The sequence below is a fragment of the Onychostruthus taczanowskii genome, unplaced genomic scaffold (assembly GCF_017590055.1).
Source record: "Onychostruthus taczanowskii isolate IOZ18803 unplaced genomic scaffold, ASM1759005v1 scaffold66, whole genome shotgun sequence".
NCBI classification, from domain to species: domain Eukaryota; kingdom Metazoa; phylum Chordata; class Aves; order Passeriformes; family Passeridae; genus Onychostruthus; species Onychostruthus taczanowskii.
This window is the reverse complement of record NW_024504344.1, coordinates 2,710,135-2,734,456: the sequence shown is the minus strand read 5'-3', so window position 1 is coordinate 2,734,456 and position 24,322 is coordinate 2,710,135. Positions and strand designations below refer to the sequence as shown.

General features: G+C 41.3%; 1 protein-coding gene across 2 annotated transcripts in view; it reads left to right on the top strand.

Annotated features, from left to right (window-relative positions):
- The window catches only part of AGO2 (argonaute RISC catalytic component 2), a 54,063-nt gene that overhangs the window by 761 nt on the left and 28,980 nt on the right, over positions 1-24,322 (top strand). For both annotated transcript variants that reach the window (XM_041420801.1, XM_041420800.1), the window contains exons 2-3: positions 16,482-16,677; positions 20,903-21,023. In XM_041420801.1, coding sequence (XP_041276735.1) covers positions 16,482-16,677; positions 20,903-21,023 — 317 coding nt within the window. The remainder of the gene's footprint in view (positions 1-16,481; positions 16,678-20,902; positions 21,024-24,322) is intronic.

The following is a 24,322-nucleotide window of genomic DNA, read 5'->3' as shown; positions in this document are numbered from 1 at the left end:
TCCTTTTTAGTGTTAGGCTGTTTCTGAGGTGAGAATTCTTATGTAGAAACAAGTGTTTGAGTGATTGGTACCTAGTTTTCTTCTAGAAAAGTTTCAAAATAAATGGAACTTTATTTTGTGCTCCTGTTCTCAATTGTTTTACATAAAATTTCTTTCCTTAGAGGGATAATCTTGCAAGGATCCCTAGTGTAGGGAAATACAGGATCTGTAACTGAGATGTCTTGTAGTGCTCCTCTTACAGATGCTTCTGTAAAAGCATTCATATACCTTGGGATCCACAGTTAGGTGCTGGCTTTTGTTTTTTTTAATTTTTTTTATTTCTGACTTGGTTCTCCTGAAGGGGCCATAATCAGAAAAGACAATCAGGATGATTATTTTCCTCTTGAAACAGCTCCTCTGTTTTTACTTTCTCATCGGGCTCTTGCTGGCACAGCAGGCAGACAGGTCTCTACAGCTCTGTGTGTCCAGACTGATGTTCAAGGTCTTGCTTTCATGTGTAACATCATTTGCACATTTCAGCACCAATAACTGTAGAGCTCGAGGTGTGATCCTTTGGTGGTTTCTGGTGTCGAGTTCCCTTGCTCAGGCACAGGTACACTTTCACTTTACAGGTGCTCTTGGTGGCTCACATCGGGCTTGTGAGTTGCTGTGTCACCTCCTGGTGATAGATCTTGTTCGAAATTGTGCTTCAGAGAGAGATAATTAAAAATATTACCAGCATACGGGCTGAGAGTAGTTTCATGTGTGGGAGTCTCTTTATTTACTCTCTATCCGATCCTACCAGTTTCCCTTTCACTTGGAATGATCTCCCAGCTGGTGGCTGCTGTTTGCCATCAGGGACCCACGTTTGTTGTGAAGGAATGCTTTCCGCTTCCTGGAACAACAACCCCTTAACCTCGGGCTCCTGCTGTACTTTCACCAAGTCCTAGGTGGCTGTGTGTTGTCACCGCTGTGTGCCTCGGGCCGAGCTCATCTTGTGTCTTGTTTACTTCCGAGTTTATCAGTGTGGCTCAGCCCTTTCCCCTGCGCGGCGCTGGGCAGCGGCCGTGTCTGCGCCGGGCTGGGAGCTGCGACTTCTTCTCCACATGGTGAGCGAGCCTCTGCTTCCTTCCTGTGAAATCATCCACGGACAGCCTCAGCAGCTCAGTGGCTTCTGGCAGCCCAGGCAGCTTCCTGCTCCACTCCACACACAAGGCAGGGCATCTTGGAGATTTTTATTAGAGCGTGGCTGTTCTGTGAACCAGCCTGGAAGCAGGGACTGTGAAGTCCCCTGCCACATGTTAATCTGAAAACTACAAACCCACTGTGTGTGAAATGCTGCTCGGAGGAGAGAGCGCAAGTGTGATTTACAACCCCTCACCGAGCCAGAGCTGCTGTGAACACAGCAGAGAGCTGCAGCCTCTCCAGGTCTGTCAGCACATCCTTGACACCGAGGAAAGGCTCCATTCATCTCTGCTCTATCCGGATCCCGCTGCCCTCTCCGGACGCTGCTGATGCTCAGGAGCTGCTTTGCTCTCCCAGTTCGTGTCCAAACTGGGCACTGCAGCCAAGCCCATGGAGGGTGCCCCTCGTGCTGGCCTCCTGCCAGAGGAACCGCTCAATTTGCCACAGGGTTTGCTATTTTAGTCTTAATTCTTTTTCTGGAAACAGTATCAAGCAAGTTAGGAGGCCGTATCTGACTGATTTCAAAGCATTGTGGCTGAACTGAACATGCAGAGTTTGTTCAAACATGCTGTTATGTCAGGAGTAAGGTGGGTTTTTGTACCCATGAAATCACAGTTGTCATGAAATCACTGTTTCCATAATTAGAAAATTAATGATCCCTTTTTGCTTTTTCCCAAACACTGTCTCAGTTCTTGACTTGGTGTTGAATTTGCTGTGACATTGTGTCCATACCCTTTTTTTAGCTTCAAGAAAGTGTGAAAAGTCAAGAATCTGAAAATCTGAGAGGGAATTCTTTTGCAGAAAAATCTTGATACAGTTGCTTTTTGGTGTACTTTTTTTAGAAGGACAGAAAAATGTCATAATAAAAGTACTGTCATTCAGTTAAAAGACTTAATTAAAAGCTGCCTAAACTTCTGGAACTTGCATTTCTAGGTCTTAATGCATTTTTTAATTCTAAACTTAGTACACCACAGATTTCTCTTTTATTCTTTGAAAGGATATTTGGTTTTGCAAGATGTTGAGGGTCCTAATTTATTGTTGAAGCAGTAATTGTCTTATAAAGAGTGTGAAGTTGATTATATCTTTGCATGTGAAATACCAACCTTTTTTCCCTAGCACAAAAACTAACTTTATTAAATTAGTGGAACTAAAGTTATTTTCTTGTAATTTAGTTTTAAGTTACCCTTTAAAAATTTTGAATAGACTGTGGAAACTTTTTAGTCTGTTGTAGTTTTCAGTGTAGGTACTTGTTTTTGCCTTCCTTGTATTGTCTTGAAGATTTTGGATGTTAGATGTTGATTCTCTTTGGAGTCTTCAGTCTTAAAATGTGCAGGGAAGGGTGTGCTCATGCCTTAACTGGGGTAGTAGAAATGGAAATATCTTCCTCTGGTTGAACTTAATCCACCAGTGTCCTCTTAGCTTGTGTTTCAGTGGCAGTGGATGTTTCCCCTGTACATCCTGTTAAAGGTCTGTCCTTCTCTTCTTAAAAAATCTTTTTCTGTTCTCATGAGGGTGGATGTGGACCTGGTCTTTCTCTGCTGCTGCTATCACAGAATCATCCAGTTTCTTTGGCTTAGTTTTAGATGATAAATTAATGCTGGAACTCCTTGTAAGCTGCCACACAAAGAGGAGGGAATAAAAGCTTCGTATGCAACCTCAGCCCTCTTTGTTTTTGCTAAAATTGAAATTGCATTTGACAAAGTTGCAGCCTACAAGCACCGAATGACTTTTTCAAATGTGTTGTTGTCATGACCAATGTATTTTCCTAAGGAAAGAAAAAGTCTATATCATTATGTTGCCTCAGATAAGTGTGTTCTTTTCAGGTGGCTTAAAGATGAGGTGGTTTGATGGAAAGATAATTGGTGGTGTCAGATGTGACACCGAACTTTCTCCTTGGTGAGCTGAACTATGCTATTTGCTATTGAAAAGCGAAGCATCTTTTTCAGCAGTGATTCTCATGCTGGCTTTGCAGTTACATGGGATTTTGTGCAACTATTTTTACTTCATCTTGAAGTTTTTCACTTTTGCAGAATTGTTGTGTGCTCGTATATACTCAGTGGTGCATTGGAATGCACAGAAGCAGTGCAGAGAACACCCAAACCTTCCTGACTTCCAGGAAAGTTCTTTTTTCACAATTTATAGCCCTTCCTTCACTGCTATCACCACCAGTCTGCCCCTTTTTCACAGAAGGGTGGAAAAGGGACATAAATGCTTTAATTCAGTAAGAGAAAATGCTTTAGATGATCATCTGACGTTCTCGTACCCCTTAGAACTGTAGAGGAGGGAGAGATGTTTCCGTTTCAGAAACCAGCCCTTCTAAACACTTCTGGCCTTCCAGAAATTGCAGGGATCAGCAAATGAACACAGTAAATTTCTGCTAAATTGGCTCTGCAAGCACAGGTAGTTTTAACTAATTAGGAACTTGACCTGCCTGATGAAAGTCCTGTTCACGTTGGCTAAGCCTGTCCTGACGACAGCTTCACAGAACTTTTAAGGGCTGTCTGAATTTTGGTGTTTTGCTTCCCTTACTTGATATTTATGCAAAATACTTGGTCCTGTTTTTAGTGATGAAGTTTCTAATATTCAGCCTACCAGAAATTATATCTAAATCTCTAAATGAAGAAAAGTCAGCCTCCAGTATCTTATTTTTGGTAAGTTATGAACTAGAGGAAAAAAAAAAAAAGCTGGTGGAAAATATTACGTAGTTTTGACTGTAGTGGCTGTGGGTAGGGATCTGTTCCATGCATTGTCCAATTAATTTGTTTTAGTATCTTGCTTCCTCTCTGATGTACTCACAAAGCAGCCCACTAGAATGTAAAATATCTCTTATCCTATTGACTGGGGAAGCATAGCCCTTTGAATTCAGTGCAAAGGAATTTTGGGTTGGATTTTTTTTCCCCACATATATTAATACACAAATTTGAAATTAAAAATTTTATTATTCATTTTATACTGCAGAAATTAGGAAAAGATAGACCTGGATAGTATCAGCCTCAGGTAGACTGAATTTGTGTAGTGTCTCATGTTTTACACCAGAGCTGTAATTTGTGAGTTCCTGTGGTAGCCATTTCTAAGAAGTTGTGCCTTGAAGAGACTTTCTAGTACTGTCCAGGAAGTGGAGGTTTTTTAACTCCTCGAGACTGAGGTGATGCCTGTGTTTTTATATACTCAGGGCTGTTTTAATCAGTGGTGTCTTTTAGTCTGTTTAGTGAGCACCACGGATTAATGCAATTCATTTTAGCCTCTCTGTTTTAATTGTTTTGCTTTCATTGTTCTCTTTTTCAGAACAATATTCAGTGTTTTCAAATAAAAAGTTTTTGTGTGAGCATTATTTCATCTGTTTCTGTAGTCTGTCTTTGCATTTCATATTAAGCAAAATTGCTTCTCTTAAATACCCTGTTTTGTAGCTGTGCTGCAGCTCTGAAGCCACGTGGCACCTGGTGTCCAGGCTTTCTAGGAAGGAAAGTTTTGTTTGGTTTATTTTTTTTTTGTGTGTGTGTGTGTTTTTTTTTTTTTTTTTTTTTTTTAACTGTATGACTTCACAAAACTGGACACAGCCAAGGTGGAAGCAAACCATTGATTTAGATGGGAAAGTACTGTGGATCCTGGCATGATCAAGTCAGTCCAAGGCTTGCTTTGAGGTTTTTCTTTTGAATTGGGTACTCATTGAGCTGTCCACAGTGCTACCAAATTTTGTTACTCTTTGGGTTGTGAAAGGGATTTATTTATTTTTTAAATCACAGGTGTGGTGAGAGTAATTTGTTCTCTCCTATTGTAATTTGTTTGTCCTGTACTGTTTTTTGTAGTGCTGCTCAGTTGTGTTCTGTCTTGTTTATTGCCATCTGCAGTGAAGTTGTTGGGCACCAGGTCCCAGCATTAATAAGTCTGGAGTTATGCAAGTCTCTGTCTTTGAGAGAAGCATTAAAATATTTAACTTTTCAGACATGCAGAATAACTCCAGTTATGGGCTCTACATCTGCAGTTTTGAGCTCTACAGTTTTTCCCAAAAGCTCTCCTGGCACAACCTAATTGAATTCCCCTGTACAAGCTGCTTTATAATCAGAAGGTGGAGAATATTCTTAATAAAATATGTGTAAGTCTGAAGACTGTGTGTTTAAATAGTACATGAATTTACTGTCTTGTGGTCACTTCCAGCCTGTGTTGGGTGTCACAAGAGGAGATGCAGAGCAAAACTGAAGTTTTCATTTTTTTGAGAAGTAAACTGATCTCAGCATGTTGTCCTGGGAAGCTAGAATATACACTTCTGAAACTTATCAAGTGTATCAAGTGATATTTATGATTTTGTATATAGTCTAGTAAAAAGTAACTCTTTTGGGGCCACTGAGGAGCTGCCTTGGCAGTGTTGGACACCATGGGTGGCTCTGTTTGAGCTTCTCATGCCAGAGAATTGCAACTTTTTGTCTCAGCAGTGCTTTTTTTATGTTCCTAGTTTAGTCATGAAATTTACACAAGAGCTTATTAATGTGAGAAAATAATGAAATTTTAATTTTAATTTAGGAGTAGGAAGTGTATGTGGATGTGCTAATTTAGATTTATTTTAAATAAGCCAATTTTAGAAGAATTCCCAAGAGTGGAGGTTTCACTGGCTTAGCTAGATCAATCAAAAATTGTTTGAAGTTAAACCTGTCATGTAGATGAATAAAACTTTAAAACATAATTATTACTGGGGCCTCATTATATACCTTCTGAAACTTGTTTAGCAAGTGTTTGCTATTAAAGGACAGGCGTCTGTTCATAGAGAGGGTGAATTCCTGTCTAAATGTTGCTGTGTTCTTGGCTTTGATAATGAACTTCTTTCTTTGTCCTTTCATACAGCTTGTGGTTTGCACTGAATGCTCCCTTTCTACTGGTTTTTGTGGGCTTTTAAAATCAATGTCTCTGTTGGTTTTACACTCTTGCCCCATCGTACTCCTCCATCATATCTGAAATCCTCATTTCAGGACAAGGACAAGGCTCTGGGAGAGCAGGGGGTTTCTCTTGTTTGTGGTTTTTTACTGCCAGTGAAACCTAAGGTTTCTCAAATAATACTGCTTGTCAACTTCAGCTCTGCTGACTTACATATTTCTGTTGTGAAACCGAGTTCTCTCTACTGAGAGACATAGGTTTAAAAAGAAAACCCCAAAAACCACCAACCCTCCAAACCATAAGCAAAACAAAAAATGAAATAGAGCAAAAATCCAGGTTCATGTAGAAAAGACAATGCAGAAGAATTAATTTCTCGGTGAACCAGTGCATTTCATTTTGGGAAGAGCTTCAGTTTTTAATGAGGGAAGTCTTAGGAATAACTCATAGGGTTTCAGAATATTTGCATTAAGTGTGTGTTATTTAAAAGTCAGAGCTGCTTTCAGAAGGAGGAAACTTCCTGCCAGGGCAGGGAAATGGAGCTTTGTTGTCTGGGTCTCATTATGTGATAAGAACACAGTAGTGGTGTTTTTTCCCTAATTGTTTGACTTGCAAATTCCCTTTAATGTCAAATTTCAGGGAGGCCTCTCTGTAGCAAACTTTTATGTGACTTTTTTATGTTTCATAGCTGAGTTTTAGTTGTTTTAGGTAATATGAGAACATCAGTTGCTTACAAGAAGCAGGTGGAGGAAAAAGCTCTGAGGTGTAATAGAAAAAAAAAATTCTGATAGGGGACTTCTGCTCCAGCCTACTCTGTAATATCTCAGTTATTCCACTATTAGGAGCCTGCATTTTGCCCTCTTTGCAGTGATGCTGAAAACCACAGCCCTATCTCTGGAAACCACAGGAGATACTACTACTGCATGTTGAAGATGCTGCTACAGCTGCTTTCACTATCTGAAATGATAAAATAAAGCATAGCCTCGGATCTTAGCTGAGAATTTTTCTATTCTGAACCTAAACCACAAGAGTGTTCATGTGTTTGTAGATTAATCCAGTGTGGGTATGGGAAAAGATTTTTTTTTTTCCCAAGGAAGACATGACTACTTCTGAGTTACAGCTCTACAGCTCAGTTGAGTTTTGTATATTAAAAAGTGTTTAGGAATGAAGACTACTTAATTTTTATTTTTAGATTTTGCACAAAAACACTGCCAGCCAAAGTCTGTGTGGATATGAAACGTGCTTGCAAAGGTATAACTGAAAGCAGAACCATCCTAACTTTTCTTTAGTTAGCTGAGGACAAATTACTTCTGTGTTTCATTAAGCTGTGCACAATGCAGATCCCACAGGGAACATGGATCCGGGGCCTCTGTGGCACCAGCTCCCAGCTGGTGAGGCACAGCCCATGGAACACCATGCCAGTGGCCATGGAATAGAGCCTGGGCCAGTAGAACTCATGAATTCAGTGGAGCTGGTGTGTGCACGTGGCCACTGATGGCTCTAGAAATGCAGGAGAGGATGGGGTGTGATGGTAGGGGAAGGAAAAGTGTTGGGGGAGCAGCACTGCTGAGAACTCAGACTCTGCTTCAGGGGATTTAATCTATCCAGCATCCTCTCTGAGGAGGAAAAAAATAATCTTTGAGAGCCTGAGGTGTGGAGCTAATGGAGTGTCAGGGTGAGCTGTGCAGCTCTCGTGGTGTTGTGTGATGGCAGCTGGGGTGTGCAGGTGTTGAGGTACCTAGTGATGGGGCTGGGACCCTGAACCCCTTGCTGAGCTCAGCTCTGCACCTGGCAGCAGCTGGATTTACTGTGGCTCCTGGGGACTGAATGGAATTGCTTGTCTGTCTTATTTTCACACCAAGTAGTGATGGAAACTTCAGTCTGTGTGTTAAAATTTTTGGGAGGGTCAATCCTGATGTATGACTAAGTCATGCTTTACCAGCCTCGTGGTGACTCTAAATGAAACCAAGTAAACCCAGTGAAGGGTGGGTTAGGCTGTTTCCTACACTCCTGTGCAGTTCCAAGTGTCAGGTAGTACGGAAGGAGAGGGAGCTACATTTCTTTCCTAACCTGAATGCAAACAAGGGGTAAGGGAAGCATAATGTGGGATGATGAATATGGAATTTCTGGTCTTACCTTCTTTGGAGGAGAAGCAGCCTGAAGGGAGCAATAGGTGCTAGTAGGTGGGTTGGGGTTTTTTTGTTCCTTCTTAAAATATGTGTTTATTCACTTTGGGTCTTTTGAAATGGCAAAGAACAGAGATTGTATTGAATGGAGGCATTGCTTTTTATGAATGCAGAAAATACTATTATATTCTGTATTTCAAATTGTTAAGAAAGACATCTGGAGTTAGTTCAGCATCATTTTCTAAGGCATGGAAAAGGAATGAATCATGATGGTCAAATGTGATAAATTGCACTAAGAATGTTCTCCATTTCCCCCTTCATTGAGTTTGTCTGAAGATGGAGTTATTTTGTACTTAGAATTCACATTTGACTTCAAACTGTGCTGCTGACTTGTGGGTAAACCATAAGCATCCCTCCATTGTTTGGCTGAGGCTCGCTATTTGGATGACTTAATTCAAGCTGCAGCTTGTAATTAAAAGCATTTCTCTGTGGCCCTTAAGAAGGGTTGTGGTAGGACTTGGTCAAATTCCATGTGCAGGGATCCGTTAAGGCACCTGGTTTGTGAGCAGTGAGGATGGAAGTTCTGCACTTTAGGTGCTCTGGTGGTGCTCCGCCCCTGCTCACCCCACTTGTAGGTGGTGAGAAGCAGCTTGATGGTATTCAAAATTTTGGAGGCTGACTTTGAAGGTCAAGGCTGCAAGGAGAATGTGGGAGGAAAGCAAAGTACTAACACTTGGTGTCTTTCGCTAGTTGACATTGTCCAGAAGCAGCTTGTGGGCTGGAAGGAACCATCCTGCTTTCTGCTGGAGCCTTGATCTCTTCCTCTTCAGTTCTTTTGTTCTTACATATTCTTCTTTGAAATGTGCTCCTGACTTAAAAGCAGGCTGGATTGATGTCTCTCTTCTCCCTTTGATCTGTGACTGCAGCTCACACCTTTGGTGTCTGGGAGTGATTCTGCTCTCAGTGATCATATCACTTCTGGCACTGTGAAAAAGTCGTGTCTGTATCCTACAGAGGTCCAAAAGGCATCAGGGTAACCAAGGGAGCTGCAGATCTGTAACTCATTACTTATTCCAGACAAAATCATCATAGAATGGGTTGGGCTGGAACTCTAAAGATCATCCTGTCCAACCTGCCTGCTGTGGGCAGGGACATTTTTCAGTAGGTAAAAGGGTTGGCTTGAAAGTTAATTTTGTGTGAATTCTTTCACAGGAAGTGCCAATTATTCAATAAAATGATGTCTGGAGTAGTCTACTGAACATAATGAGATTACAATTATGAAGGCAGTGCTGTTTATCTAATACTTTCACTCTTTGTTAAGGTACTGAGTTTCATACTACAGCACTAAGAAACTGGAAGCAATCTGGCAGAGTAGCATCAAACATCTCAGTAGTCATGACCAAATGTGAGGACAGCTCCTTCATTTTTGCTGATCAATATTAAGCCAGCCCTTTTGCTTGTAGCCCCCTTTGGCACATGCAATGTGCTGTGCTTAGCAGCTCCTTCATTTTTGCTGATCAATATTAAGCCAGCCCTTTTACTTGTAGCCTGTGCTTATAAAGTGTGGTAGCTGCTCACTGAGAGACCAGAAGAACCTTTTGAGTGGGGTTTTGACAAAAATGACAACTGAAAATCTGATTACATCATCTCCTCTGCTCTCCTTGTGCCTTGTTGAGTTCTTGGAGATTAATAGGTACATCTGTAACATTTTTTGTTGTGCATTATCTAATCAAGAATGTTATAGCTTGACTGAAGAGCTTCTGGTTTCCAGTCTCTAAAACATCCTTAATGAGCAGCAGACAGACTTACAGGTCCCATATGGATTCCTCTGCCCCCAGAATATCAAGGGACTATGAGCTGCAGCTTTGGGTTTCCCTTATCTCACAGAAAACACTGCCAGCCTCTCTCCTATCGTTCCCTAACGGTTCTTAACAGAAAGCCAGAAGTTAAACTTCTTTATAAAACTCAGACTGTCAGAAAACTTGAAAACAGCCCCAAGTTTTTCTTTAGTTGGGTCCTAAAAAGAAAAGGCTGAACTCCCTGTTGTTTTTTTTTTTTTCCTTGTTCTATTTATATGTGACTAGAATACATAAAAACTCTGCACAGATCCTGTCAAGGATCTGTACTGGTGTTTTCCACATTCTTTCTGAATTCCTTCTGTTACTGGTAGTTGAATAACTATTTGTGGAAATCCTGTTTCCCCTGGTGTGTGGTGTCCCCTTTCCAAGTCTCCCTTTCTCCCACTTCAAAGAGCACTTCCAGGAGGGGACATGACCCCTTTGCAAGCCCTGTGACAGGGCACTGGGGAAAGGAGCATGTGGCACACCAGGAGAGGTGAAGGGAATCAGGTGGGTTCAGCCTTAGGAAGAGGAGAGGAAGGGGTGATCTTGGTGATCTTCAGCTTCTCCAGCTGTCTGAAGGGAGCCTTTGGAGCCAGTCTTGTGGCAGGTGCATCAGAGCAGGGCAGAAGCTGGAGCACAGGAAACTCCAGCTGAGTAGAAAGCAAGTTTATTTTACCATGGGGGTGGAACAGATTGTAAGAGGTGTTGTGGAAACTCTGTTCTTTAAGATATTCAAAACTTGACAAGTCAGCCTGGTCTCTTCCCACCTATGTTGCTCTGTGTTTGCAATCCTCTGCTCCTCTGCAGCAGCTGCTGGAGGATGTTCCTTTGCCAGTCTTGGTTCTTTTTAACCTGGTCATGATGAACACATTTGTCATGTTATTTATTTCTTGCAGTTCTGGAGGCAAAATAGCTGCTCAGTAGTTGAGGACAAGTTATTAAATCCCTTTTTCTGCCCAAGGAGCAATGCATCCTCTCTGGATCTCTGTGATGGCATCAGAGACTGACCTGGAGGCAGCAGTGAATGTGCACTGTGGTTGTACCTGAAACACTTGTAGTGATGATCTGGAAGAGCAGCCCCATTATCTGATATTGGAAACCTTAACCCAAAGTGATGCTTTCAAATAAGGCTTCCTTCACCTTAGTTTCATTTAGAGATTATATATTTTTAGAAAAATGGTTTTAGAGAGTCTTTCCCGTGGCAAATGTAGATTGCATGAGCCCAAATGCTAAAACCTACTGAGAGTTGTGAAAACATCACCTGGTTATTAAATATGAGTTAGGACTTGCCACACAAGGAAACTTATTGATATAATTGCACTGGTGTAATTATGCTCAGATGATTTCCTGTGCCGACAAGCCCTTCCATGCAACTTGTTTGGCCCCTTCTTATTTAGTAACTCATTAGGCCTCTGACTGCACATTAAAATTGCATAATTCTTTGCTAAAAAATCTCCAATGTGCAAGTTTAATGCTGACTGGCAGCACTTCTAGCATGCTAAGCAGGCCAGCAGCTAAGGTTTGAAATATGGTGAAGGACAAAAGAAATGAATGCTCCAAGTCTGGGAAATGGTTAATGGAGCACATGGTCCTGAAAAACCATCATTGCATAATTGTGTGGATTTTAGAGTGGAAGCTTGTCAAAGTGTGTGGCTCATTCACACCTTTTATAGACTAGGAGTGTCTTGGCCTGCTCACTCCCTGAGTCACTTCTATCTCTGATTTTTGATCCTCAGTAATGTGCAGGAGGCTTTTGTTCTCAATAATTTTAAATTTGCAAAAATTGTTTTTACTAACACAGCATTTCTGTGGTTATCCAGGTTTCCTCTACTGCCACCTTTCCCCCCTTGTCTTTTGACAGAGTAATTTTGCTTGTTTGCTAATTTTATTTCATAAAACTGCCACAAGACTGTTATTTTTCTGATATCTGTCTTTTCCAGATTTTTCTTTTGGTGGAAATTGCTGCTTTTAAGATTGATAGCTATGAACATTTTGTTTATGTAAATGGGATGAATTATAATAGGAAGTCTGGTTTCTTTCCTGATAAAAGTAAGCCTAAAGACAGCATGTGGGCACCTCATTATTCCACACTCAGCTCACCTTAATTCACACCTTGTAAATGGGGCTCTTGATGGTCTCAATCATCATATCAAGGCTGAAATGCCCTCATTATTCATTTTATCATCTGGCAGATGAGTGAGGAGCTTCCAATACTTACCCCATGGATGCTCCAGTTTATTAGTCTTTCATCTTTTTTTCTAGTCCCTTCTTTCCTTAACAGCACTTTAAAACTAAAATCCAGGAATGCATGTAGATTTTTCCAATGCTTTGAAAACTGTCTCCAGAAGCAGCATCTGTGTTCATGAAGGGGTCTCTGCATGAATTTTGGCAGGTTTCCCTGGTCAGGGCATCACTTCCAGCTCAGATGTCCAGTGCTATCCTCTGTAGCACACCTCATCCAGGTGCAAAAGCTTCCTAGTAGGAACCTTGGCACTACGGAAGGTATTTCTGTATTGATACAGCTTCTGTCACATTTAAAAGTGAGTGAGTGAGGGGAATTCTGCAGGGGTGTTTGAACAGGGAGATGGGGCAGCTGCACCACTTTGAATGCAGCAGTTGTGCCTCCTGATCAAGGCTGAAGGTCTCTATCATGCTTTGATAGAAGCTCAAGCCTTATTTCTCTGTTCTGTCAGCACCAAATCCAGTATTTGTGATTCTGCCCTTCGCAGCTGCTTGCTGCAATAAGTTCTACACAAGATAGTTCGATTTTGCTTTCTTAATTTGAGGCAGTAGTCCCAACAGTGAATACAGCTCGGTGGTTGCAATATTTAGAGTTTCTCCCCTGGAGCTCAGTTCCCATCCCTGGCTGCTGTAGTTGACACATACGTGTCTGTTTCAGGCGGCAGAAATGTAGGTTGAGCGCTTATCGGGTCACTGCTGCTGTTTAATAAACAGTACTTATCTCCTTGAAGCAACACCCTGCCCTGAATAAGTTTTGCCTTGGGAGTTGAGCCAGAAATAGCTTCCCCCCCCCCCTTTTTTTTTTTTTTTCTTTCTTTAATTGGATCGTAAAACCCAAATAATTGAAAAAACTATTTATGATGAAAATAGAGGGTGGCAGTGGTCCTGCTTTCTGGGCAGCTTGGTGCTTTTTTATCTCTGTGAGTCATGCAGGTTATAAAACTGCATTCACAGCTATCCCCAGGAATCTGTGCTTCTCTCAGCATTTCATCTCAGTCTCAAAAATGGGGCTGAACCCTCACTTTTATTCATTGTTTGTCACTGAAGCTCCAGTGGAGGAATGCAGTGGTGCTGTTGAACAACATGTGTTCATGTTGATCCCTGAACACTTGCAGATATGGTTTTGCTATGCCCCTGTGAAGCATTAAACAATCCCATTTTAAAACAGAGGGAGGATTTGTTGCTTAATTACAGAATTTCTTAATTTGGCAGCATAAAGAGCTTGTGGGGATGTGTGTTCCCTTCCGTCGTACTTCTCTTTGTACCTCCAATTTTTAAGTTAAATTTTTTTGTCATTTTGAAAATTAGTCATGATGTACGAAATATGGCACAGAAAAGAAGGGCAGTGGAATAAGGATGTGGCAGTAGATACAGAAATGTTAGCAGGCATAAAAATCATTGTGAATGAGAAGGGAAATCAATATATTGATAACAGTCGCCAGGTAATAGTGGAAGGCAGTGTAGAATGCAGAGCGGATAACAAGAAATAGAACTGCTGAAATGCAGGAACCTTGTCAGAAAATTAAAATATTTTATGATGTGTGGTGTTATGGGAATCATGGAAGCACACAAAAATCACAGAATAAAGTTAATGACTAGGACATAATTTTCAAATGTGAACGTTCTGTTACAGAAAGATGAAAATAAAAATGTGTGCAGTGATGATCTGTAAAGGATTCAGCAGCAGAGTGACTAAAAATGCATGTGGGAGACAGATTATTTTAAAATTTTGGGGGTAGGGGGGTGGAAGTGATGGCAAACACGATTCTGGAGGAGTAGAAGTGGCTGCTTTGTGCACATCCTCTTGATCAGATTTGGAGGTGGATCACAGAAACCTTTGGTGTATTGCAAGTACAAATATTTGTGGGAGTATTTTTTCTGCTACTTCCCAGCTGTAGTGGTAATGCTGCCAATAACTCTGTTGGGTGTCCTGTCCACAGCAGGGGATTCTTTCCACTGAATGACACAGCCAGTGGGAATTTGTCACACCAAACAGGGGATGTGGTGACTTCAGGGCCACCTGAGCAAGTTAATCACCATCAGAAAAACGTGAAGTCAGCAGAGGGCCTGGAAGTGCAGGGAAAGGATGACAATTGATGTCTTAGAAGTTCAGGATGTGTGGGAACTTAGAAAAAATAAAAAGGCAAAGGTTGAGCAGAATCAGTGAGCTGTGTTTTGTCCTGCCTTGAAGGATGGAGGTGGGTAAGGTCAGATGCAGATGGGCTGCTCGTGGCAAGGCTGGCTTACAGATAAGAGCTAAGGTGATATTTGGCTTCATTTCTCAGGGCAGCTGTTGACACTGCAATAGCAATGTGGATGAATAATACTCAAATAAAAATTGCTGTATTGCCTTTGAAGGCAAAACTGAAGTACTGAAACATGCAGTTTTAGTTTATAGAAATGCAGATCTTCAGCAAGAAGTGACTTTAATGTGTTGATTGAGTTAGTGTAGGAGAACACAGTCTTTGAAGGCAATGTTTATAAAAGGGGGGGAAAATAAGGAAATTGGATTTCAGTAGCCTGAATTAAAAGGGTGGATACCATAGAATATGTTTGGGAGACAAGATCAGAAAGAAAAATTTCAAAAAACAGTAACAAACCCCTCTATCATTTTCCCAGTGTCAAATCTTATTAAGTATTTGGTGCATGGGGAAATTGGTGCTGACTGTTAGGAGAGTGGTAAAAATAGGGAGATACTCAAGAGTGGGAAACTGGCCATGGGAAATATTGAGGGGTAAAGTGGGAAATTGATGCTACTAATGTTGGGAATGCTGTTACTATTTCATTATCAAACATTTCATAAATGTTAGGAATAAGTATGTGAATTTTCATCAAGAGGTATAGGAAGCATTGTCAGGAAAAGGAGAATCTGAGCAACATTCAGAAAGCAGCAGGTTAATAGATATTGATTAGAAAAGTGGATTTATTAAAGACAATATATCTGGGAGTTCATAGGGAATTGGGAGATGACCGTAAGCAACTGAAATGGGTGCACCTGCCCTGAGTGGTCACTGGATGGCCTTTGCAAGGCAGTGGTACAGCAGGCAAAGGCAGTTTAGGGCTCATTAATCTGCCTTTTCCAGTTGAGAGGTGGAAGCACCAGTGTGGTTATCACTTAGTCTTCTCCAGGAAAAATCACTGGAAGGATGAGAATGATGAAGCCTGATTTATGAGCAGGGACTAACAGAAGGAGTATAGCCTTGGATTTAGTATTAAATGGGTGCTTGGTTTAAATCTAGAAGTACAGTCAGAAGTACTCAATATGAAAGCCACTGACTATAACCTGCCAAAAAAAAAATAGTGGAAGGACGTTTTCTGAGCATTGGAGCATCACAGTTCTGGAACGGCTTTCAGCAGAGAAAGCCAGGGTGGAAAAGTGGTGACAGATTTGTTAGTGAAGGGATGTGAATTGTTTCTGGTGCTAGCAGAGAACTGAATTTGATAATCTTAAGAAACCACACCTGGATTCTTACATAAGTAATGAGAAACCTCCTGAGTTATTTCACATGTGAAGATTTTGCTGCAAGTGTTGTTGCTCCAGAACGCAGCATACCTGAGCACTGAGGCTGCAGAAGTTTTGAGTACTCAAGTTGGTACCTTACACACTTCTCTGGATTTTTAATGGACTTTCCTGGATTGAAACAACAGCAAGCAGCCTTTGTGCTTCTGCTTCACATTGTCTGAGCAACAGCTGATGTTTGAGCTCAAGATCTGAGCACAACAACAGTAGAGTATTTGCTCTGTTTTCTGTGTGAAGGAAGCAGTGGGATACAGTTTATTTCTTATACAGGATTTTGCAGAGAGCTACAGCACGGAGGAAAGTGGTGTAAACCCCATTTCATAGGTGTCTGCTCAAATGAATGTAGGTAGATCTGTTTTAAAATTAAGATTCTTCCCTGCAAGAAAGAGCTTGGTTCTTGCTTTCCTGCTTGGTCTGTGAAATTCCTCCCCAGCTGACTTGTTGTATAGGAAAATACAACTGATTTCAAGGTTTGTTTTTTTTTTTTTTTTTCAGTAACTGGGGCTGTGAAATACAACAAATTGTGAACAGCATGAGAAAGAAAGAGAAAACAGAATTCATGGTCTCCTGAAAGCAGGGTTTAGGCTTTTTAAAAAATTATTTTGGTTGTTTAAAAAGAGTCATGGTTTAGATGTGCAGGGCTTCACTGGTCCAATAGCCTGTAAATTTGCTGAAATGTCAATTTGAGACAGCTGATGGCTAAGTTGTGCTTTCTCTCTTTTGCAGTGCTCACACCTCCTCCCCCATTGCCACCACCAATACAGGGATATGCCTTTAAACCTCCTCCTCGACCAGATTTTGGCACTTCTGGGAGAACAATCAAACTGCAGGCCAACTTCTTTGAAATGGACATTCCTAAAATAGATATCTACCATTATGAATTGGATATAAAGCCAGAAAAATGTCCTAGAAGAGTTAACAGGTAACACTGCACTTTGCCTTTCCTCAGTTTATTTGCAGTCTTGTTTTACTTTGAGAAAGCTGGAGCCAGGTGCCCTCACTGATGTCTGGAAAGATGTCTGGCTTTAATCAGTGATTGTACTGATCAATTAACAGGATATGTATATACTTTTTTTCCCCTCCAAATCTTTACTTGGATTGATTGTGTCAGAATCTTAAGATGCTGCTGATTGAAGCCACTGGTGGCAGATGGATAAGCTGTATTAGTTCTGTTGAAGCTGGGTCAGTATAAGCCAACTTGATAAAAATGACTTCTTATTACCTGGTTAAATATTGGAGTGTAATTGGCTGAAGTCCTTCAGCAGGGAGCTGGTGTTACCAGATTGTTTTCCCACCTTTCCCTGCTCACAAGAGGAGGCAAAACCCGTTTGTTTGTGGGAGAGGATTATGGAGTTACTAAAGCAGGTAAGAAATGACTCTTCATCAGTAGACTCTATATAAGGGAAAACTATGCTCCTGAAACAGATAGCAAGGTGAAAACATGGATCAGCTGTCCAGGGAAACAAGCAGCCAGGTCTTGCATTTGGCACCTGTGCCCTGTTGGAGTGTGCAACTTCATTGACTTGAAAAAGAAGCGGCCTTGCCAGAAGTGAAACTTGAGAATGAGACTTGGCACCAGCTGGAAACCACAAGTGTCATCATCATAACTGCACCTTGACTGGAGAGGATTGGAATGGCCTGTTTATGTATTCAAGAGCAAAGCCTTTCCTTGTTAAAAAAGTGACATGGGTGGAACAAGCTGTCATGAGAATAAACAGTGTGGAGTCAAAAAAGCCACCCAAAGCCATAGTTTTCCTAATGTGAGTTAATAAACCTAAGGGCATTCTCCATTGTTACACTGAGGAGTTGGTAATGATAGTGTTTTCACAAAGCAGCATCACTGTGCTTTGCTGCCCTGGTTTTTTATACTTCCTGTGGTGATCTATTATTAGTTTAATTTTTCAGCTAGTCAAGAGCTGAGGTTAATTTTAAAAGCAAACACTGTTTTTGAGTGCAGGAAGCTGAACTGTCTTCTTGCCCAAGGGCAACAGCTGATTTCACTGAGATGCTCTTCCTGCATTGGAGCCCTGCAAAACACTTGCAGCACTCACTTTTTTCATAAGGGGAGCTGTGAGAGTTTTTCTTTCCTGAACTGCTGTTCCTGCCACCACTCCAGCTCTGCCAGCTGCTGCTGGCTGATCCAGATTTCCTCTGCAGCTCCTCTGGGAGCCAAGTGCTGCCCAGCTCATGTGTGTTTTCTGTGTGAGCACCTCCCTTACAGTCCAGTGTGGGGGTGCTTGCCACAAAACCTAAAGCAGTTTTTGTCACTGGAAAGACAGGAGCAGGTACAGATCTACACAGATGAAATGCCTTTTGCAATGAGCAGAGATGCCATAGATGCATTCTGCGTGGTGTGGTGGGTGTTTCTCAGGGCAGTGTGGTAAGAATACAATTTGGAGTCACATACTGAAGTGTGTTTTGTTTCTTTTGAGTGCTTACTGCTCTATTCTGTAGATGTACCTGTTTCACCTGCACCTGGGTTTTTGTGAGCTGTGACCTTTTGGTCCTATGTCTATACCTGTGTTTCTGTGTGTGCAAATATATATATGTGTAAGATTATGCAGGTTGCACATGTAATCCAATTCTGAAATGCTTTTTTACAACTATCTTACAGATTTCTAGTGTTTTGGTTATATAATTCACATGTATGTAGTAAGTAGTTTTTATAATTGCTTTATATGATATATAGCCTCTAGAAAGGAGAGAGGGAGGTTTTATTTTTTGCTCTACTCCCTCATCTGTGGCAGCTTTGTTCTTCAGTTTTACTCCAGTTGTACTGTGACCCTGCAGACCCCACTGCAGGGTGTATCCAGTGTAGATGCAAGTTCCACACTGAGACATGAGCTGGAGCAGGACTGGAAAACACACAGTTGGGACAAGGTGCTCCTGAATTAATACAGTCTGTCTACAATTCTGTACGTGTGGCAGAAAGGCCAGATCTGTTTGAGTGGTTGGACAGGCAGAGTTGGGCAGTGTGAGTTTAGTTCTACACTCTGGGTGCTCTCAATTTAATTTTTGAGGATTTTTGCAAGGTGAAATCTGCCTGCAGTTGCCAGCCCAGGGCTCTTGGTGAGCTTACATGAGCTTGGTAGAACAGTCGTCCCAAAGGGCTGAAGTTAGTGAAGTGGTAAGTAACTCTTTTAACTCCCCATGGAGAAAATAACTTATTTTTCTTAAAAATATCTCCACCCACAGCTGAGAAGCACCATTGCTAATTGTGGATGTGGTTTGAAGCTTGAAAACCTAAGTCAAATGGAAGTGTTCATTTTTTATATAAAGCAGTTTACAATTGGAAGAACTTGCTCAGGAGGAGAGTGGGGTTTCCATGCTCAAACTCAAGGTTGAAAAATACCTCCTTCCTCCCACCCTCCCAGTTATGTACTTATTCAGTCAGACCCTGCAGACCTGAGGCAGATATTACTGGGTCAGGTTTGAGTCATGCTTTGCAGGAGGTCAGAGTTTCTTTCAGTGGCCACATCTTAAGATAAACCTTGGGCCACAGCAAAGAAATTGCTAATTAAAACAGTCTCAATTATTTTCTTGAGTGAGTTCAGTTTTATCTCAAATTTTGCAGTACTACCAGCAGTAATACCTACCTGAGTGCTGGGTTAATTACCTTGCCAAGTCAGGGTGCATGGGCAGTCACCTGCAGCATCTGTGAGCTGCTGGTTGTCAGCAGTGCTGGAGGAGCAGTGGTTTCCTTTCTGTGCCACTTCAACCTCTTAGTGCCCTTTTGCCCCTGTGTGCTAAGATTGCAGCCTGCTGATGGATTTTGGGTAATACAGGTAGACTGAGGGATGTCTCTCTGGGACATTGGAACCAAAAGACCTTTGGCATCAAAAAATGTTGTTATTCCAGCTGACCTCTCACTGACTGCTGAGCTGCTTTGGATGACCAGTGTGTAAACACTGTGGTTTGACAGGGGCTGTGTGAGTGGTTTCCCCGTTCATACAAAAATGGAACCTAATTCCAACTACTTTTAAATGGATGTGTACTGTTAATATTCACAGCTCCACTGAGTGGACATACCCAGTTTTGTTGGATCCCAGTTTTGTTGTGTGTATAACTTGGGCCACAGCAAAGAAATTGCTAATTAAAACAGTCTCAATTATTTTCTTGAGTGAGTTCAGTTTTATCTCAAATTTTGCAGTACTACCAGCAGTAATACCTACCTGAGTGCTGGGTTAATTACCTTGCCAAGTCAGGGTGCATGGGCAGTCACCTGCAGCATCTGTGAGCTGCTGGTTGTCAGCAGTGCTGGAGGAGCAGTGGTTTCCTTTCTGTGCCACTTCAACCTCTTAGTGCCCTTTTGCCCCTGTGTGCTAAGATTGCAGCCTGCTGATGGATTTTGGGTAATACAGGTAGACTGAGGGATGTCTCTCTGGGACATTGGAACCAAAAGACCTTTGGCATCAAAAAATGTTGTTATTCCAGCTGACCTCTCACTGACTGCTGAGCTGCTTTGGATGACCAGTGTGTAAACACTGTGGTTTGACAGGGGCTGTGTGAGTGGTTTCCCCGTTCATACAAAAATGGAACCTAATTCCAACTACTTTTAAATGGATGTGTACTGTTAATATTCACAGCTCCACTGAGTGGACATAACCAGTTTTGTTGGATGGATCCCAGTTTTGTTGTGTGTATGAAAAAAAATGCATTTAAAAATTAATTTTCTCAGGGAGCTGCAAAACATTTTGCTATCATTATTGGCATAAACTGCTGTCCTGACATTGGGGCTCTAAGCTGGGATAATAATATTTTTGAAAGCTTCTCAGGCTGCTGAGGTTTTGGTCCAGGGTCCTCTGCAGAAAGGGCTGTAGGACTGGGGAGTTGAAGCCCCAGATCTATCAGGCACTTCTTGTTTTGAGCTTGAGAGAGCATGAGCTTTCACTTCACTACTTCCAGTAGGTCACACAAAAGAAGAAGGAAAGTTTAAATCTGAAAAAACCCTAAAAATAGCAGTTTTAGTCTGTGAAAAGGTTGCTTCAGTTCAGATCAGTCAAACAAATCTTACCTTTAACAGACAGGAGTGGAGAACACTTTCATTTACCTAATGCCTCTGTTGGTAAATATTAGTGTTAGTACTTGTCTGCCTCTTAACATTCAAAGTAAAAAGTTGGATTAACTTAATCTTTTTGCATTTTCAGAGAAATAGTGGAGCATATGGTTCAGCACTTTAAAACCCAGATTTTTGGGGATCGCAAGCCAGTGTTTGATGGAAGAAAAAACCTTTATACAGCCATGCCACTTCCCATTGGGAGAGATAAAGTAAGTTTTAAATAGAAGAAATTCTAGAGATTTTAATGTGGTGTTTTCAGAATATTTCTAATAACTAATATAAACTGATTTTCTGTTTTTGCAATAGATGTCTCTATTGTTGCTGCTGTGCTCAGGGTGTGCTTAGCCAGGACACAAGTGTGAGCTTGCTGCTATCCCAGTGGTCACTCCCTGTTCTATATCCCTTCATTCCTCCCTCTTTTTCTCCCCACTGGTGTCTGCTGCTTTAGGGAGCTGGATCAGCTGCCCCAGACAGCAGACAGTCTCCAGAGTGGTACTAGGGAAAAAGGGAGAGCACAGTTGAGTGTGGGAGAGAGGAGGTCTGGGCAGCAAGAAGCTGTTGTGTCACCTCACTAATCTCATCAAGGCCCACTCTAAGCTTATTCTCACTATCAGTAGCTGAAAGAAGCTCCTCCATCTCTCTGTTTCCTGTATTGGAACCTCTCCTCCCTAATCCTTGATGACTGAGAGCCAAATTAATTTACACTGCACAGGTTAAGACATGCAATCTTTGCCCTGGGGCAGCTGGAGAGGACTGGGGTTGTGTTTGCCAGCTCCTGCTGGGGCAGTGACTTCTCTGGGCTCTGGTTGTGGCTGCTCCTGTGCCCATTGACTGCTGGAGTGGAAGGGACTCTGTTGGAACATGCAAACACACAAGCTCTAGAAAGTAATTGAACCTATGCATCTGTGGTCTAACACCAGATTGAATTTTCTGTGCCTTTTTAGGTTGAGGTGAGTCCCTGAGGGAGGGCACAGGCATTGCTGGTACTGCAGTAGTCCCCTTCTGCTGGGAGGACTGTTCTGTCTCCTGGGAGTTGATTACAGTTTTAGACAAAAATAAAACATAAGGGGGGAGAGAAATACAGAGAAATGTGGAAACTGGGAACCTCTCAGGCCCTCTGAAATTCAGCAGCTATAGAATAGTTCAGGCTGTTGTTTGCTGTCTCATATTGGATGACTGTGTTGTAGTTAATAGTTCTGCCTGAATCAAGCTCTTAATCTCATATGTGTAATTTTTATTTTCTCCCAATCTGTTTAAGTAAATGCCATGCAGTAAAGGTCAGACTCTACTCCAGTGTTAATTACTTTTCATTAACTGATAAAGCAATGTCTGGGAAAACTATAAGGAATCACTAATAGTCTTAGTGTTTTTTTTTCACTTGCTTTCACATACAATATTCCAGTTCCTACAGATTTGACACACAAGACTGCAAAGTATTTGCAAAGGTGGAAGAATACTTGATGAGAATCTCTTAGGGGTTTGAACAGCTCTGGATATATGTGGAGTTGCCTTATAATACTTTACAAATTATGGGTGAATAAGAGTTTACCTTATGACAACTATGAAGTTCTTCTTTAATAAGTAGAGGTAAATTAGGAATGGTTTATTTATATATGATAAACAGGGATCAAATTAATCCTTAGATATAATGAGACTTCATGAGATGCAAGTTGGCCCTCCTTGCTCTGATAACCATTTTGAGTGGGACAGAGTTAACAAAATCTTCCAAGTCAGCCTTTTCCCAGGTGTAGGTTACACTGTTGGTTTGCACAGACACGAAGGAATTGGGACATCAGGAGCATTTCCTGCTGCCACAGTGTCCCTAGACCTCAGTTTCATCCTTTCAGTGTGTGTGGGCTTTGCATCAGGAGCAGAGTCCTGTCTGGTCAGCAGGCACAGGCACAGAAGGAACATCTCACCCAAGAAATCATCTCATCCATTCCCAGTCCTGCCAGAGCAGTCATCATTTGGAGGGGGTGCTCACTGGGGAGAGTGTTTGTAGTGGAGTTTAGCACGACGTAGTTTCAGGTGGTTTCATCTGTGGCTCACGTCTAGGCTCACAACTTTGAATAAACTCCCATTTTTCCCCTCTTTCCCATGGTTATAGGGCTTTGTCACTTGTTCTGCTCCACATATATTAACGTTACCCTGGAGGAAAGAGCTAACAGAGATAAATCTTGAGCTGTTTTAAATGAGATGTGGGGAAATTCAGCTTAATGAAGGAAATTTTTACATGGTGCTAAATTGGTTTAAGCATGATTTAAACCACTATAAAGCTTGTAGGTATTAAGACTTTCCTCCAGCATGATTAGATTAGCTTTCTTTAGTGTTTTTCTTTTTTTTTACTGTTCCGTACATAGCAAATGTAGCAAGTTTCCTGCACATCTGATTACATTTAGGATCATATTGAAAAGGTTAATGAACATACAATGATTAATCTGCGTGGAAGATCTTAATTGACTTGCAGTATGCATTGGTAGTGGAAAAGCTGATGCTAAACAGAGGGCTGACACCAAATTGCCAAAGTTTTTCTCTTCCTGTTGCTCTTTTAAGTTAATTAATGCACTCTGTCCTCATCTCTTGTTTTAGAGGTTGTTCTGGGCTTGGGTTTTTTTGTACTTGCTGGCAGCTCTGCTTCTTTTACAACTTTTTCTTCTATATAAATACTTTTCTGCTTGGCTTTCATGGTTACCAAATCTGATTTCATTTCTCCCTTAGTGTACTTTATTTTCACTCTTTAATTTCTTCAGTTTTTTAGACCTTTTAGAACAAATATGGAGTATGTAAATATTAACATGATATTTTCTTAGTTTTCACTTGTACATATTGAGAAGAAAGAAGTGTTTAGAACACTGTCAAGGTAGGAAGATATTAAGTCTCCTCTTTCCCTGTAGGTTCTACACAGCAAATGCCCAGGTCACCTCTAACAGCAGCCTTGTATTCAATTCCTGCTTTACTTGTGTATTCCCTAAAATATCCTTCTACATTAAAAGCTGGAATTTAACTTTACCTGAGCTTGGAAGCTTTCTCACCTAGCAAGATTCAAAGGCAACTGATCAATTTTAACCTACATCTTCATTAGTCTTTTATTAGAAAAACAGTAATTAGGAATGAACAGAGCAGTAGTTTGGTACAGAAATCCTGCTGGTATTCCCTTTTCCAGAAGGAAAATGTTAATCCTGTCTGTGGCCACAAACTTAGCTCTCTGAGTTTGTCTTTCTGAAATGCTGCTAAAGACTCTGCACATGACAGAAGCAGAGCTCTTGCCTACATCCACAATTTGTTGTTAATCTGTTTTCCTCTGAATCCCTGGGAAGGAAAAGCTCTTGGATTAATGGAGAAAAGGTACATTGTATGCTCAGAGCATGATAAAATAATCATGTGGTGTTGCATTTATTTTATGGAGAAGAAGAAATACTAAGAATTCCTCAGAAACACATGGTCAGGTGCAACTCTTTTTTTAAACAGTGAAAATGCTGATTTGTGTGAATCATTCAGACCACATCAG